Below are 16,710 nucleotides of genomic sequence, written 5' to 3'. Positions count from 1 at the left end.
TGTTTTGCGTCCAGTATGTATTTAATATAATACTGTATGTATTTGTGTCCAGTATATATATCTTAGTTGGGATCAAGCACAAGGTACTGTTTTATTATTACAGAGAAAAAGGAAATCATTTTTAAAAATCAGATTAATATGGAGTCTTTGGTAGATGACCTTTCTGTAATTTAGAGCTTTCTGGATAACAGATCCCATGACTGTACAATAATTAAATTGGGTAATAAAATTTTGGTTTATCTACATTTACAGAAAAGTAGTTACAAAAAGCTATGGTAACTGCCAGTTACAAGGTTAATTGCCAGGAAACAGGTAAATCTGTTGAGATTGTTTATTTTGTTCTGCTTTGGAAAACTACATGTTATACACTGCTATAGTGTTGATGCATCAATATGTATAGAAACTGTGAATATTGGAAATTAAAGTGCATAGGTGTTGGAAAAGAACATTGTAATGGACAGTGCAAAATAGCGTCTTTAAAAGTCCGACTTGTACAACTGTCATTTGTAAACGGGTAACAGAGTCTTTCATGACGGTTATATTTGCTAACAAGGATGCCAGCATATATTTTGCATGTTCCTCTCTAAAAAAGGGGTTTTAATTTTGAGTAACATTAACTACCACTTGGGTAAATAACAGTGTGAAAATAAGGTAACAGGTACAAAGGATTAAGGGAAGACCGCTGTAAAGCAGAATTCCAACAAGGCTGAGAAATGTATTTAATAAACCCATTTGCTATTTCGGAAGCTGGCATTCACAGGCTTCCCTAGCAACGGGGTTGGGTTAAAAAATTAAAATAATATATACTCATACATCTTGTGTTCCTTGTTTATGAAAGTTCTAAAATTGTTTCATGTTCCGTTGTTCTGGTGCATCCACTCGGCGAACCCGCACTTTGGACTTATAGTGGTACTCCTTTAAATATAGTTTCATGGAAGAAGGGACAGGGAGAGCATCAATCCCATCATAATTTGTAGAAGTACAGATGGCTGCTCTGCATATATGCTGAAGGGTAAAGGGGAAAGTTCTATTTAAAGGGCTAGACAGGAGAGGTTCAAAAAACATACAAGAGCTTGGGTCTTTATAATGCTCTAACAAGCCAGTAACATTGGGAGCATGAAATACACATGGATCATGAGCATCAAAACTAAAGTTATGATTCCACTGTTCAATCCGAGCATGTAAAGAGCGACTGTAACGTCGGAAACTAACAGAAAATAAATAATCTTCCTGTGCCGAATCTCGAAGTAAAAAAGTGCCCTCTGGTTTTCCTTCCAAGAGAGCTTCAGCTGCATACCTATCCATTACTCCCCAATAACATGGATTGTTATTGATCTGAAACAGGTCTGGGACAAGACAATGGACATAGTCAATCTGGGTATGGTATTTAGGGGGAGTTTCTGCCTGAAAGCTCTCATCGTCTGTTTCCCACTTTGGCTTGTTCCTTTTTCTCGAACTGGAGCACAATGTGACAGCTTCATCGTCTGAATCAAGGTCACTGTCTTCCTTGCTGCTTCTAGACCCTTTGGTGCCAAGTGATTCTACATTGCCAATATTCACTTTACAAGGTGTGGCATGTCCATCTAACAAACAGTCCTCACCACCATCAGAATTCTTGTCTTTAACCTGGATTTCTTTGCCATCAAGATCTAAGCCATCATTGATTACCCACTCCCCCTTAGTCTGACTCACTGGTGCTGTGTGCCTTTTAATTAAATGCCATCGATAAGCCAGGTCTGACTTGGGGGGAAATGGGCATTTGTCTAGCATCAACTCACTTATATGAATTTTTCGTTTGGAAGACAGTGTAGAAGAGTGTCGATTGCTGCAAGTTTTAATAGGAAAACACTGTCCCACAGCATCCTGCAACTTTTGTTTCAAAGAACGCCCTAAAATTTTATGTCCACATGAGCGATCCAAGTCAAGTTCAATAGAAGAGCAGCTGTGCTTTCTTTCTTGGCTCTGAGTGGCACAATCCTCATCTTCTACCACATTTATGGTATCCCCATCAGACGAGTGTCCATTCTTATTCAACCAAGTAAGTTTCTTGCCACTCCAGACATACCCATCTTTTCTGTCTGCACTTCGACTGCGGCTACTCTTTGGTCTGACATCAAGCTCACCCAGTTTATCCTCAATATTTTCAGCCATAATTACCCAGGAGTTCTTCTCGTCTGATGTATGGGTAATTTGCTCTTCTGCTCTAGTTTCAGTAAGTGCACTGGAAAGAGAACATTCAGAATGTAATTGGATATGATACAATACATATAAACATATTTATAGGCTTTAACTTAATTTTTTTTTTTTTTTTTTTAACATTACTGTGTTTCTAATATATTAAAAAAAGGGCTCCATAGCCTCCATAGCATGAAGCTGCATTGAAAGACACAGCCTTGGCCTGAGTGCAGCTACACAGAGTGGAAATTTCCCCCCAAAACTATGAAAGCATGCATTTGTAGGCATATCTCCGCTCTGTGTAGCTACACTTCAGCGAGGCTGTGCCTTTTAGTGTAGCTACACGGTGCTGCAGATGAGAGCGGAGTCGCTTCTCTCCGCCTGCCTACCAAATGTCGACAGAGAGAAATAGTTCCACACATGACTGTGGTCTTAAAGGTAGAACAGTACAGTTTGGCAACCTAATCATGCCTCTGTATTGTCTCACATTGTGAGATGTAGAGTTTAGCTGGATGTCTTATACTGGCAAGTAATAAGACCTAAAAGACATCAGCTAAGGCTGATGCCACACGTGGGCGTAGGGTTGATTTTTTCGGCAAGCGGAAAAACGTTTGCCGAAAATTCAGCCCTACGCCATGTGTGGCATCAGCCTTAGTGACATTTACAACCTGACCCCTGCTAATCAAATGAACAAATGATGCAGCTGCACACTAATAAGACTTAGGTCACCCGAGACGCAGCCTTGGCTTCCCTGCGTCTGCGTTTTTTCTACAGGCAGAGAGAAGCCAATGTCTCTTTATTATAATTATCATCATTATTAACATGTATCTATAAAAAAAACTTATTCAGCAGCACTGTATGAATGGATGTATACAATAAAATACAGATCACATACAGAAAACAACCAATAACTGATACAAGAGGTAAAGTAGTCCTGCTTCATCTGCTATGTTTTTTATAACCCTTTAAGGTGGCCATACACATTCAGATTTTAGTCTTCTTCCAACAAACATTTGGATATTGGTTGAACGTTTAAATGCAATGATCTAAAACTAACATTCAGATTTAAATTGTAGGATAAAGCCCTTAAAATACATCAGAGGATGAAATAGCTGGCATACACCAATCATACGAAAGTGACCAAGGATATCGTCTGATACACAATACATGTGCAGATTTTATTGTCATCCGACCAAAATTTTCTAACCTGTCCAATCAACCGATTGCCATGGTATGAAAATTATCAGGACGATATACAATTTTATTGGTACGTGAATGGCCAGCTTTAGACCGATGACAGGCTTACTCAGAACACAATACAGTAAGGCAAGATTTGCTGATTCACCAGTCTCTGTACCCCCCTCAGTTTGACTCAGATATGGCCTTGGTTAAATATCTGATATGAGTACATTCTCACCTGGGACAAGCTAGAGTGAGGCAGATGAGTGAATATTTAGCAGATTACCGCTTAAAAATAGATACACCCTCCAGTCTTCTGTTCTGCTACAATGTCTTTGCAGCTCTGTTGGGCATTCCAATAATGAAGCCACTCATATCAGCAGACATGATAATAGAGGCAGCACAGATAACTATCTGATCACTGGGGAATACACCTATAAGAGCAGTACATTTTAGTTTTTCACTAAATGTAAAACAATGTGGAAATAAAGTGAATATTGTCTTTCAGCCTAATGAAATCAACACCCCAGCACAGTGGTGCAAATCCTCTGAAAGGAGAGAAAGCTCATGAAATATTAATAAGAGCTGAGCTCATTCATAAAAATGTCCTGAACCACAATCCATTATCAGCTTTCTAATAAACTGCTTTGGTGCCTCAGTTTTTAATCAACTAAGAGTTTTTATCTTTCTTTTTAGTCTTGCTTTTTTTGCTGACTGTGATATTTAGCTAAGAATGAACAAACCTGCTGATCCATTTGGCTTGTTCTATCACTACATTTATTGGATGTTACCCAGTTTATTACTGAAAGAGGAGAGACAGCCATTAGATTCCCCAGTCTGTGCCATTGTAAAGCTGGCAGGTAATTCTGGAATAGGTTAGGAAACAGCTGCTTAAAGGAGAAGGAAAGGCAAGGTCACTTGGGGGTGCCAAAATGTTAGGCACCCCCAAGTGACTTTAATCGCTTACCTTGTACCCCGGGCTGGTGCCCCTGTTAGGAGAAAACAGCACCAGCCCGGGGTAGCTGCAGCGCTTCCTCCTTCCTGCTTCCGTTTGCTGAAATGCCAGCGGTCGGCGCATTCTCGGTAGAGTGAAAAGCCGACTTTAATGTTTAAGTTCGGCTTTTCACACTACTGCGCATGCGCGCGCAGCGAATAACAAAGGAGGAAGCGATCGCTGCTACCCCGGGCTGGTGCTGTTTTCTGCAAACAGGGGCACCAGCCCGGGGTAAAAGGTAGGCGGTTAAAGTCACTTGGGGGTGCCTAACATTTTGGCACCCCCAAGTGACTTTTACTTTATTTCTCCTTTAAGCCAGGCTGGAAATCCTTATGTGGCAGTTTATTCAAGAAAATGGGAGAGGAAAAGATGAATTCTGTACCATAAAGAGAATTTGCTTGGACTAAAGAGTCACTTTTCATTATTGTGATGACTTTATGGATTTAAAGGGGCGGTTTGCCTTAAAATGAACTTGTTATGGAGCACTTAAAGGGCACCTCCCCTATATTGTTTCCTCAACCAGAGGTGCAGTGGATGTAAATTACCCTCCTACATCATGCACATGTGCATAGTGAGCACTCGCTCATTATATGCATGTATGTGCCCCAAGATGGCTGCCCGAACTAGGGGCTCCCTCATGGTGCTGGTAGCCCAGCGCTGGCAGGGGCAGTTTTATAAAAAAAAAACAAAAAAAAAAAAACTACTATTCTTTCCCCTATCTAGAGTGCATGCTCAATTAGCCTGCACCTCTGGTGGGGGAAACAATATAGGAGTGATAGATGTCCTTTAAAGGAGACATATTCTATAAAAATTAAGAATGTACTAGTGAATTATACTCCTCTAGATATAGAAGGATTGTGCTTAAAAAAGTTGTGTTTCAGACTGATTTATTAAAAAATTCCACCAAAACCCCACTAGCCCCGCCCATCTGTTCCACTTCCTGCTGGCTGAATTCTCTGGATGTGCAGGGGAGTTGGCGGCTCTCAGTACACTTTAGGATAGGAACTAATCAGCAGCTAGGCTGACCTGATAGGGAACTGAAGCCTGTCTTTGCTTGTGTAAGTGCAGGGCTGTGATTGGCTCTCCCCCTTCTACTGTGCTTCTGGCAGGGACCATTAGGACACGCCCACTCTTCATTTCAAACTCGGACAGAGAAGTGATAGGGTCTATAGGGAGCTCCAATAAAGGGGCCATTTTTACAGATAGGATTCATTTTTAGCCCAAAGTGAAACCAGCACCGTATATTATTCATAATTGCCTACAATATTAGGGTTTTTCCCATTTATCCAATATGTCTCCTTTAAACCCTTACACATAAACCAACACTTGTACAGCCCTGTAGACAGAAGCATTCTAAGAGAATCTGCAGTTATTTGTTTTTGTGTTTTTTAAATTATTGACTTTTTTTTTCAGCTGCAGCTTCCAGATTTAAAATATAAACTGCTGCCTTGTTGCTAGGGATTAACAGCCACAAAGCAGTCTAGAAACAAGAATGAAAGCTGAGATGCCGAATAACACGATTACCAATATGAAGACAGAGAACAGCAAAACAGAATCTAATTTTTGGTTCACAAAAACATCCTTATCCTATAAACTGGGAGCTTTTAATTATAACACCTGGAACCATAAAAAATGCCTAACCCTGGTATAGCTTATTAGACTAATGCCACACGGGCGTATTCTCGGCAAGCCGAACACGCCTCACTACTGTTAATTCGGCCTACCTTGTGCCCCGAATGAATGGAATATGCTCAGGTGCAGGCACATGTAGCCGATATTCGCCAAAAAACGTGAGATTTCATATTTTTGTCGGATATCAGCTACATGTGCCTGCACCCAAGTGTATTCCATTCATTCAGGCACAGGCACAAGGTAGGCCGAATTCACAGTAGCGGGGTGTATTCTCGGCAAGCCTTATTAAACCCACCTACATACCTCCAAGTTGGAACTGCTCTAATGCTTGATTTTGCAGATACATTTACCATAAACTGTGGCTACTGAAGCAGCGTCATGCAGCTGTGAAAACAGACTGAACAATTTGACTGAGGTTAAAGGAACAGTAACATCAAACAATGAGAGTTTTACTCCCTCAGCTTTCGGTAATAAGCTGGCCATACATATTTAGATTTTTAAAAGATCTTTTAGTTATCGTAGGATCAAGTTTATCCTGAAATGATTGTTTAAAAGTACCATTTGCCCAACAACAAAAACAAAGCTAGGAAAACTACCTGCTTGGTCCTGCATACAACTGGACAATGGGCAAATTTAATTTAACAACATAAATTTTCAAACCTGCACATGGGCAGTAACCCATAGCAACCAAAAAACAGTCAGTGACTGTTTTTTTTTCAGGCAAATGCAGGTTGAACTACAAAAGTAAACATTTGACTGGTTGCCATGGATTACTGCCCAGGGCAAACTTGCCCAGTATTTATAAATAAACCCCAGTATGAATAGAAAATGAATGTACTTTTGGTTTCTGCTGTTTATTTTCAGTTGTAGGGAGGATGGAGGATAAATATGATTGCTAATTATTCTAAAAACAAAAATACCAAAAGAAGAATTGAAAAGTTGCTTAAATCAGGACCATCTACATGTTAATGGCCCTTTAATAACTAAATTGGCCAAACATTTCTCCATTGATGCAATGCATGAGACAGAGGACACACATTTACTTCCTAGGCAAATTTATTGGTGCAATCTGATGCAATATGTGTGGCATCTAAGTGCAATCAATCCCTTGTATGGGAATTGGTCATCACATGGGCAGCTGGCAGTATTTAACTCTCTTATTTATTATACTGCTAACAAAGTACTACCCTCTTCTTAAATTACAATCAGCAAACACGAGGTCTATCGATTTCATGATAAGCGCCAAGTGAACTAGAAGACTCGCCAGCTCAGACATTATACTGAATGAAGTGTGGTGACTACTGATCACCTTAAGTAATACTCATCAATTAAAATAAGTACTCTCAGAAACTTTCTGCCTGCCAAAGAGCACATTTAATAGCTTCTGCATAATACATTCTCTCCTGAATATCTTCAGTCACATAAAAGTCCATCAGATTACATGGGGATATGCATGAAAACCCTGGTGCACATTTTGCATAATTTCATTTACTTCCAAACTTGTGGGGCACAGAATATGACTGGCAGTAAAAATTAATTTTCTCTTTATAACTGAACTGTAAACATTACAATTTTCTATGTAAGGATAATGATATCAGATAGTACGGTATTCATTGTATATATACTGTACATAGGCACCCTACATGTGTCAGGAATCTACTCCATTTGCAACCCTCCTGCTGCTGTTCTAGGTACCCACTGATGGCTGCAAGCTATTTAGAGGGTATGGTAACACATCCTTTATATACACTCCATCAGTTATAACATACAGGTATGGGATCTATTATCCAGAATACTTGGGAACTAGGGTTTTCCAGATAAAACGTTTTTCTGTATTTTGGATCTCCATACCTTAAAAGCTACTAAAAATATGTTTAAACATTTTATTTTGCTACCAATAACGTTTTATGCAGCTTCATTACCATCAAAAATAAGGTACTGTTATATTATTAACAGACAAAAACTGAATTATTAATAAATTAGAATTATTTGCATATAATGGACTCTATATATGGCCTTCCTGTAATTCAGAGCTTTCTGGATACTGTATTTCCAGATAAGGGATCCCTCTACTATATTGTAGTTCTATCATAGACATCAAAAAATACAAATTTTTGTTTCTAGCAAAGTGAAAGTTATGTTCTTAGCAGACTGTAAGTACAATAATAGCCCTGGGTATTGCCAGAGACACTTATAACACAATGACAATAAAATCCTAAGATCAAATAGTACACCTGATGTGTTATTTTCATTCAATTTTTGAAACTATGTATATTTTGATACAATAAGATGTAATGTTCATCTACCCACTGCCCTGCTGTATGGGTGGCTGCAATCAAGTCTTATCATGCCTGGGACACAAAGAACACTGCAGCTGGAGATGAGGATCTACATAAAAACAATAGCCGAACAGAAATGAAATTAAAAAGGCAAAGCAAATTGCAGCACAAAAGGACTGAGCCCAGCTGTGTTCCCAGGGAGCAGGGTAAAAAAGCCAACCCAGAAATGGACTTACTGACAGGCATGGGAGGGAGCCATTCCTTACCTTCCTTGGCAGCAGAACTGAACCTGGCAATCCCAAGCGATTCTATGAAGCCATAGAAACAAAGAAAGTCCTAATTGTGGCAGCAGAACGGGAGAAATAGGAGAAGTCAGCCGAGGCAGCAGCCATTTCCTGCCTGCACAACTACATTACCCAGACTCCGGCACTTCCCGGCATGCATGGCAGCGGCTCTGCTGCTTAACTCCTTAGTCACTCTCCGAGCTGCCGGCTCTGGTTTCTCTCAGCGCTTTCTGGTTCCACTGCAGCACAGTCAGGGTCAGGGGAGGAGCGGCCGGGGGGGTGTCTTTAAGGCAAGAAAGCAAGACATAATAAAAACCATCGGTTATAATATTGTTTCATCACTGGGGAGGGGTAGATATTAGCAACAGACGGAGTTTGTCAGCTGCACACAGTTTATTTGTGAGCAAAGGCGTATTAATCATGTCAATAGAAAATTCAATTATTCGTAGAGGTGCAAAATAATACCACATCCAATTTTATACATCAGTACATGTATGTTTACATACACACACAACAAAATACAGATACCAAGTGAATCATATGAATACATGATCTGGGTTTGACCCCATAAAGGAATTTTGGAATGTTGTAATGGAAGCCCTGGCCACCAAACTGGGTGCACCACAGATAGTTGATCCAGTGGTCCGCTTACTAGGAGTGGTTGATGACTGCCAAGAAGGCAGTTATTATGCACTGGACTTCATAACTTTCTGGAGGCAGCTAGTGTATGGAGCGCTCCAGCTTATTAAACTAACGTACAAAACAAGATGAGTCAAAGATAAGTCTGACAAGGCCTGGTGTGATCCAGACTTCCTGCAGCTGTAACCCTACCTCTACCTGTACCTTACTGTTATCTGCAACCACCAGTAACGATCTCCATCTGTCTGTATTACACTTTACCAATAAACTTCACTGTATCTGATTGTAAATATCTGTTGATTTGCTCTTCCTTACTTTGTATTGTTTTGTCTGTTTTTTGTTTTGTTAAACCAATAAATCTTACATTTGAAAAAAACAAACAATGCACAATATCTCAGTAGAGTGTGCACTACGGGAGATACAATATGTTGTAGGACTTTAGAGGCAAACAGTAGAAGAGAGACAAGACAGTAATTAGAGAGACAGGACGGGTCCAGCTTTGCCATTTTTTGTGTTAGTAGAGGTGAGAATCTGATTTCAGTTGGACTCTACTTTGTTTTTGTATGGTGCTTAGAGATGTCATCAGTTAAAATTGGCACTTACCCATGTAATTCCTATTAAATGATTCACTGAAACCTGTTAATTATAATAAATAAAGTACCCCTTGTTATGGTCATGGAAATCCTCGGGGACTTATAATATCCCCATATTTTACAACAGGGGGTACATTATTCAATATATATATAATACATTGGAAATCCAATTGTATATATGAAGGAGGAATGTGGTATGGTATAGTTTTGTTACCGAAGTTAAACAGGCTATGTACTTGCCCATTACTGATTATGCAGACATGCTGCGCCACTGGCTTACAATCTTGGCAGTCGTGACATCACAGAGCCAGTGGGGCAATTAAAGGCAATGTGGGATAGCACGCCGTGCTACAAAATCCAGACCTGTTGTGTGAAAATGCATCTAATGCAGTAAAATATTTACCAAAAATTTCAATTTATCGGTAGTTTCAAAACTTATGTCTAATTGGCTGCAATGGGTTATTAGAACAGGTGCACACTTATTCACTTTTTCACATTTATCATGCAGACTTTTGATCCAGTGACAGCTAAGCATCCCATGGAACCTGCATGGCTTCACTATCTTCACTGCTGCAAAAAGTTTTTGAACCACACACTGAAACATGCCCATCTCTACTAGTATCTATTCTGCATCTATGTAAATATAATATAGGGACTTGGATACTAAGAAGGTCCTGAAAAGCAGCAACATGTGCAAATCTGTCATTCTGCAACAAACTGCATCTTACTGACACCTACTGCAAATGTTGCAAGTAATCCTCATGTAGATGTAAGAGAATTGCAGTCTTGTATAGCAACACCTTTGGACCAATGCATGTACATTCATATACAGTATCTGAGCAAACACTAGTCTTGCACAATATAGTGTTTAGCAAGAGGTGGATCTTCCTCTTTGGCCTGCAAAACCATCTGTTAAACCAGGTGGATGTTCACTGAGCCTGGGTTCAACAAGACCCCAGTAAAACTGTTCTGCCCCAGAGGAACATTTACCTCTAGAGAAGTTGGGGAGCAGGGACCCTGTAAACAAGACTTTAGTCAAAGACAGGTTACTATTTATTATAGCACTTTCTAGGAAATTGATAGGTCTAGCTAGTAAGAGCAGCAGGGAGTAGCTCTCCCCTAGGCTCTGCTTGCCTAAGTACTAAGGGACCACAGTACTGACGAGGGAATCAGGCTTAGTATTAACTCCCTAATCCATGTCTGCTGTATGATATCCAGACTACATGAGGCATTAAAAACCCTAGTGACCAATAAACAGGTAAAACCAAATACTGCAATAAAGTGCTTGGATGTAGCAAACTTCTGTACTTTGGTACACATTAACAAATAACATATTTTACCAGTTAGCTTTATTACATGATTATTAATAGTTTAAAGTTACATAATCAAAAATAAAATTAGCATTTCTACTTAAAAGCAATATGGAGGGTAATAATGCAGGACGGTGTTGGAAAGATTTTTTTTAAAGTGATTTAATAGGGGTGTATTAATAATTTAAAGTCATGGCAAACAGGGAATTTGAGCATTTTGTAGGTACATGGGGGACAAGATTATTTCTTTTTAAGTTACAGATTCCCATCATTGCTTGAAAGTGATTCACTTTCACTTTGAATGGCGCGAGGTGTTATTTCAAGACTTTTGTCTCCATCCCATGGAACTTCGGCAATAAATGCTCAAAATCACCATGTTATCTATTACTGTTAAATGGTTTAGTCAGGGTAACTTACTTGGTTTCAAACTTCATACCGTATAATATAAGTACAGAAGTATGAAAAGATTTTGGTATCAGTCATCCCATTTTATTGGCCTAAGAATGCCTATAACAGCAAGTAGACTTCCAATCTGTAACTCTTAGCTAAACTGGTCTCCGGGTGACACCCCTCATACTATTTGCCACCTCATTTTCCCCCAGGCAAGAGGCCCACAGTGGTTGGTTCAACATTATATTATTCATCCTGGGAATCTAATAGCTTTGTTTTGACGCTTAACTTATCAAAATATTTATATGTACACACAATAAATGGTATAACACAATTTAGTGTGTTGGCAGAAAACATAAGAAGTCTTTCCGGTCAGTCTAGACTTTTTCAAAAGAGCTTACAGTTATATTTAATCTTGTGTAAACTTCAAGTGACTTAAAGGACAAGGAAAGGTTAATAGAAATTGAAAGTAAGTCTAAAGGCATCCTTTTTAAGTACTTACTGCATATCTAAATTCCCAGATCCCTGCTTGCTTCTCTGAGATATGGTGCTGGCAGCCTACAGCAGTGTGAAGACTACAGTGACATCACTGAAATCTCTCTCCCCTTCCTGTAGGTGCCAGCGGCAGCCTTCCTATTCTCTGAGCTGTGTGTAACTTGATCCTGTCTCCTGTTCTGAGCTACACATGCCCACCAGCCAATCAGAAGCGGATCTGCCAGAGGATGGGGGGAGGGAATGAAACACATGTGCAGTATGAAGCAAGGAGGGAAAGGAAGGGAGAAACTTTTTTAAAGATAGCTGCCTGTTCTAAAAAATGTGAAGTAAGTGTGACTGAGTAAATATTTGATTAGGTGAGCCAAAAGTGTAGCGTTTTTACTAAACAATAGGAGGACTATTGGGCAGTATGCTTTTTAAATTTTGACTTGCATTCTCCTTTAATGATCACACGCAATACATACTGGAGTATATTTACTTACCTTTGCCACACTTCATTCAACTACGTTTGTGGCGATTATGTCACACGTGGCCAAAAAAAACCACATTTTTTTATGGCCCCTAGTCTGCCCAGAAGCTCCATACATTTCACTGTGTGACATCATCATTCTAATAGAATCCCAGCCCTCCCAACATGCTGTATAACATATGATCAACCCACTGATATATGGATTAGTGGATTAGTACATGTAATGCATTTGAAAATCTTTGTATCTATCTTGTTACCATCAGTCTTCAGAGGAAGATGTGTTATCCCAAAGACAATAGTACAAGGATTTGTATAAAATTAATTCACAGCCACGTTTGTGATGTGGCCCTGCTGGTGGCAACCAGAGAAAATGCCTGGGAACCTCTGATGACATTGTAAGGAAAACTAGAAAGTAAATATTACTGTGGGCATCCATTAGATTCTCCTAAATTAGCCGATATATTGTCACTAAATGTTGAAAAATATTGCCCTTGTCTTCCCATAAAATACTGGACCAGATCTCAAAATAACCAAGTCTGTTTATTGGTAACTATGAGTGATAGCAGGTGTGGTCTCACTTTGCTATAAGAAAGTAGAAACCCCTGCCAGCACCAATACCCTTTTAGGGCCCCTTAACTTTCTGCTGCAGAACAGGAAACTCCACACATCACAATTAGGACCAGAGAAAACAAAAAATAAAAGATTACTTTTGGTCATTTTCACCAATTGTCTTTTTCTAAATTAAAGGGACAATTTCCCTTGAAACCTGGCCCAAGTTTGCATAAAAACTTTACTTTACAGTCAAACTGCAAGAGGTGACAGGTAAAGTCAGCAACCAGGAAAAAGTCTTCCTTCTCCCAGGTACAAATCAGAACTCTGAACAGAATTTATAAATTACTTCTGAAGCAATACTGGAAACTGAGGCTGGTGATGAGCATAGCCCACAACCAACACAAATGAAAAATCTATTTTTTTATGTTATCTAACAAATGCAGGAGATACGAGCAGAAGAAAACCATAAGCGGTCCTATGTCACTCTCACAAGGCGCCTGCGTGATGCGTCACCGCGCTTACGTCCAGGCGTGAGGGCAGTCTCGCGTGATGAGACTGTGGCGCCGGGATTTTGTGAAAGACAGGCGGCAAAGCGCTTGCAGTGAACGGCTTTGCGGAAGGTGTAAGTAGCGAATAGGGACTGCGTGCTGTGTTAGGAACATTGGCAAGGACTTGATTAGTGCTGCATGTACTTGTATTGGTTGGGCTCCCTGCTGTCAGTGAGCTGCAAGCTGTGGTAGGGATGGCGGGAGCTAGGGTTCCTTGCATGTTTCCCCCTACACAGCTTTCAGTACTGCTGCTTTTGTCACAGAAGTTTTAGTCCAGGTAAAGCTTACAAGGATTGGATGGGCTAGGTGAAGTTTATGCTGCTCCCTGCCTATCCTATCCTGAAATAAAACTTCTGTGGCAAAGCAAGTAGTAGAGAAAGCTGTGTGTCAGCTCACTGACAGCGGGGCTGCCCTGTAATTCTAGTGCAGAACATACAACCCACCTGCTTCAGGATGATTGTCTCCTCCCAATGGCGGGCCTGGTGTTTTAATGTTATTGAATTGAGACTCTGCTTTGTCCTTTTCCGTGTAACTATTATTTATGTATTAGTACTAATTTATGTATTAGTATTGTATATGTATTAGTCTTGGTTTTGCTATTTTACCGTGAGCATGATACCTGGGTGTCATCTGTTTACTAAACATAGTTAAATCTATCTCTAACTCATTGCTTATTGTTGGTGATATTTTGCACCAAAATGAATGCATCACTTTGAATATTAACCTGCAGTGCACCTAACTTGTCTCTTGTTATGCTAGCTAGCTGGGATTAGTTGCAAGGCACTTGCAGGTGGTTTCATGCAACTAATGTTTTCTATATAAATCTTGTCTTGTAAAATACAGCACTGATCTAATCTTTCCCAGTTAGAGGCACTATTAGACGCTGGACATGTTCAAAACTTGACATCCTACCCTATTCCTTTAGACCGTTTTGTGTTGTATTTTAAATAGATGTACATTTTTCACAGTTATGTGTTCCTTTTGGTGCTACACAGGTGTGTACATAGGAAATATCTACTTCTCTGCTTCCTGTAACACTGAGCCATAGAACTGAGTAGGGAAGCGTTAGGAGGCGCTTCCTCCATTAGTAAATTAAGCTTTTGTCCCACCCCTGTCTGCAGAGAACAGCAGTGCTCCTATTTCACAGGATCTTTGCAATGTAGAAATTTGCTAATATGGTCAGAAGAGTACTTTGAGCAATTTTACATTCTTGTAGATTGTAAGCTCTTTTGGACAGGGCTCTCTTCGCCGTTAAGACTTGCGCGAATTGTCGCGACTTTTTCGTAGCCGTTACGACTTGCTCGTATATTGTCGCAACTTTTTCGTATTGATCGCTCGTAAACGGCGGGCAAACCTTTCAGACTTTGCATGATTTTGGAAGCCTCCCATAGGACTCAATGGCTCTCTGCAGCTCAACCTGGCGCAAGGAAAGTCACGATTATTACGAAAAAAATGCATTCAGACGCTTTTCGGACGTTCGTGGATTAGAAAATGTGCCCCTTTGTGTTGAGCTTATATACAAAACTAAATTAAATAACAGATAAATCTTTCATGTGATGGAATTGGAATTACCACAAGTCCTCAACCCGGCCACTTGTATACTGGGCACCTTAGACACCCTGGTACCTAGGAAAAATACAAAACTACTAATGAGACTGTTATTCTTCTATGCTAAAAAAAACCATCGCCTTACACTGGATGGGCCCGACACCTCCATCCCTTCGCAAATGGATTAATCTGGTCAATTCGCAACTGGAACTGTACAAACTTACCTACCTCGCCATAGGCTGTCCGGCAAAATTTGAATATATTTGGTCCCCTTGGATAGACTCGCCAGCTACAACAGCACAATGACTGTTTACTCTCCAATCCCTCTCTTACTTTCCCTTTCTCTTACTTTTTCTTCTATTCCTTCATAGTTATAAAACTAATAAAAATAAGCTTTAATAAATAACAGATAAACCTACTCAAAAGAAATGTTTTCACATTCACAGTGTGTTATGAAATGTGAAATAAAGTAAAACTAAAGGCATATTGTTTGCTATATATATTAAAAAAAAAAAAGAAGGTTGTACATACAAATGTGATAATATACAGTTTTTTAAACACAAGACCTTTGGTGCTGGCTGTGATTTATTTCTTGTATGCTGCATTTCCATGCACAAGGTGGCTTCATGGTAGCTTCACCGAAAATAGATGCTGTTCTTGAACACACTCACACATACATTTTTTTTTTAGAAGATGCCAGCTATAAAGAAGAACATGCGATATGGCCATCCAGAGGGTCATACAGATGTATGTTTTGCTGAAAGTGGAAAGTAAGCATTATTTTTTTATATTTCTTTATTAGACAACAGCATACAGACTGTCTGAATAACACAATGGGGCTCATTACTCAACACTGGGCAAATTTGCCCATGAGCAGTAACCCATAGCAACCAATCAGCAATTGGCTTTTTGTAGCCAGCTATAGGCAGAACAATGAATGCAATTATTTGATTGATTGCAAATGGGCAAATTTGCCCAGTGTTGATAAATGACCCCCAATGCGTTATACAATTGGTGTTCTCTCTGAATGGGGCATAATAATGACTTAGAAGGGGCATTGGTTGACTGGGTTTCATAGCTATATCAGCATTGCTGTTGAAAATGATACAAATGTCTACTGTGCTGTTATTTGTTCATAATTGTGTTTTCTTTTTTCAGCTTTTTAGTAACTTGCGGCAGTGATGGAGACATACGGATTTGGGAAAGTTTAGATGATGATGATCCCAAGTCAATTAGTATTGGTGAAAAGGCTTATTCATTTGCTTTGAAAGTAAGCTCAGTTTATGTTAAATATCAATTTCCATCAATATCTGGTTATTTGCAGTCTCACTTTTAATGCCTTATATTTTATGCACTGCACTGGTTCAGTTATAGTTAGAGAAGTCTCCACCAGTCACCTATTCCTTGCATACAACATTAAATGAAATGTACCGTATATACTCGAATATAAGCCGAGTTTTTGAGCACTAAAAATGTGCTCAAAAACGTACCCTCGGCTTATACTCGAGTATATGGTATGGATGTGCCCGCGTACCTGCGCCCGCGCTGTCCCTATTCCAGCTTCCCAGAACCGCCATCCTAACTGTGCGCTCTCTTCAACTGTGCGCTCTCTTTTCCTGTGTG

The 16,710-nt window shown here is 39.7% G+C and overlaps 2 protein-coding genes across 5 annotated transcripts in view; one reads left to right on the top strand and one right to left on the bottom strand.

Annotated features, from left to right (window-relative positions):
- Window positions 1–316: 316 nt before the first annotated feature.
- On the bottom strand, window positions 317–9,321 carry socs4 (suppressor of cytokine signaling 4). 3 transcript variants are annotated; one of them, XM_012968464.3, is made up of 2 exons: window positions 8,676–9,321; window positions 317–2,221 (listed from the first exon to the last, which is right to left on the bottom strand). In XM_012968464.3, the coding sequence occupies exon 2, from the start codon at window positions 2,149–2,151 to the stop codon at window positions 841–843; it is 1,311 nt and encodes a 436-aa protein (XP_012823918.1). In that variant the 5' UTR covers window positions 2,152–2,221; window positions 8,676–9,321; the 3' UTR covers window positions 317–840.
- Window positions 9,322–13,506: 4,185 nt separating this feature from the next.
- Window positions 13,507–16,710, top strand: part of wdhd1 (WD repeat and HMG-box DNA binding protein 1) — a 57,555-nt gene continuing 54,351 nt past the window's right edge. Inside the window, exons 1-3 of one of the 2 annotated variants that reach the window (XM_031890862.1) lie at window positions 13,507–13,613; window positions 15,778–15,857; window positions 16,246–16,357. In XM_031890862.1, coding sequence (XP_031746722.1) covers window positions 15,781–15,857; window positions 16,246–16,357 — 189 coding nt within the window. In that variant the 5' untranslated portion in view covers window positions 13,507–13,613; window positions 15,778–15,780. The remainder of the gene's footprint in view (window positions 13,614–15,777; window positions 15,858–16,245; window positions 16,358–16,710) is intronic. The other variant, XM_031890863.1, reaches the window with a different exon arrangement.

The sequence above is a fragment of the Xenopus tropicalis genome, chromosome 8, assembly GCF_000004195.4.
Source record: "Xenopus tropicalis strain Nigerian chromosome 8, UCB_Xtro_10.0, whole genome shotgun sequence".
Lineage (NCBI taxonomy): Eukaryota > Metazoa > Chordata > Amphibia > Anura > Pipidae > Xenopus > Xenopus tropicalis.
The sequence above is the reverse complement of the archived record's forward strand: the minus strand, read 5'-3'. Positions and strand labels throughout refer to the sequence as shown.

Bases quoted from the DNA above. Each gene is read 5' to 3' on its own strand.
- socs4 (XM_031890480.1), bottom strand. From the start codon at position 8,518: ATGGCTCCCTCCCATGCCTGTCA. The intron at 2,222-8,495 runs GTAAGTCCATTT...TTCTCTTTCCAG, and splicing joins GCTCCCTCCCATGCCTGTCA to TGCACTTACTGAAACTAGAG.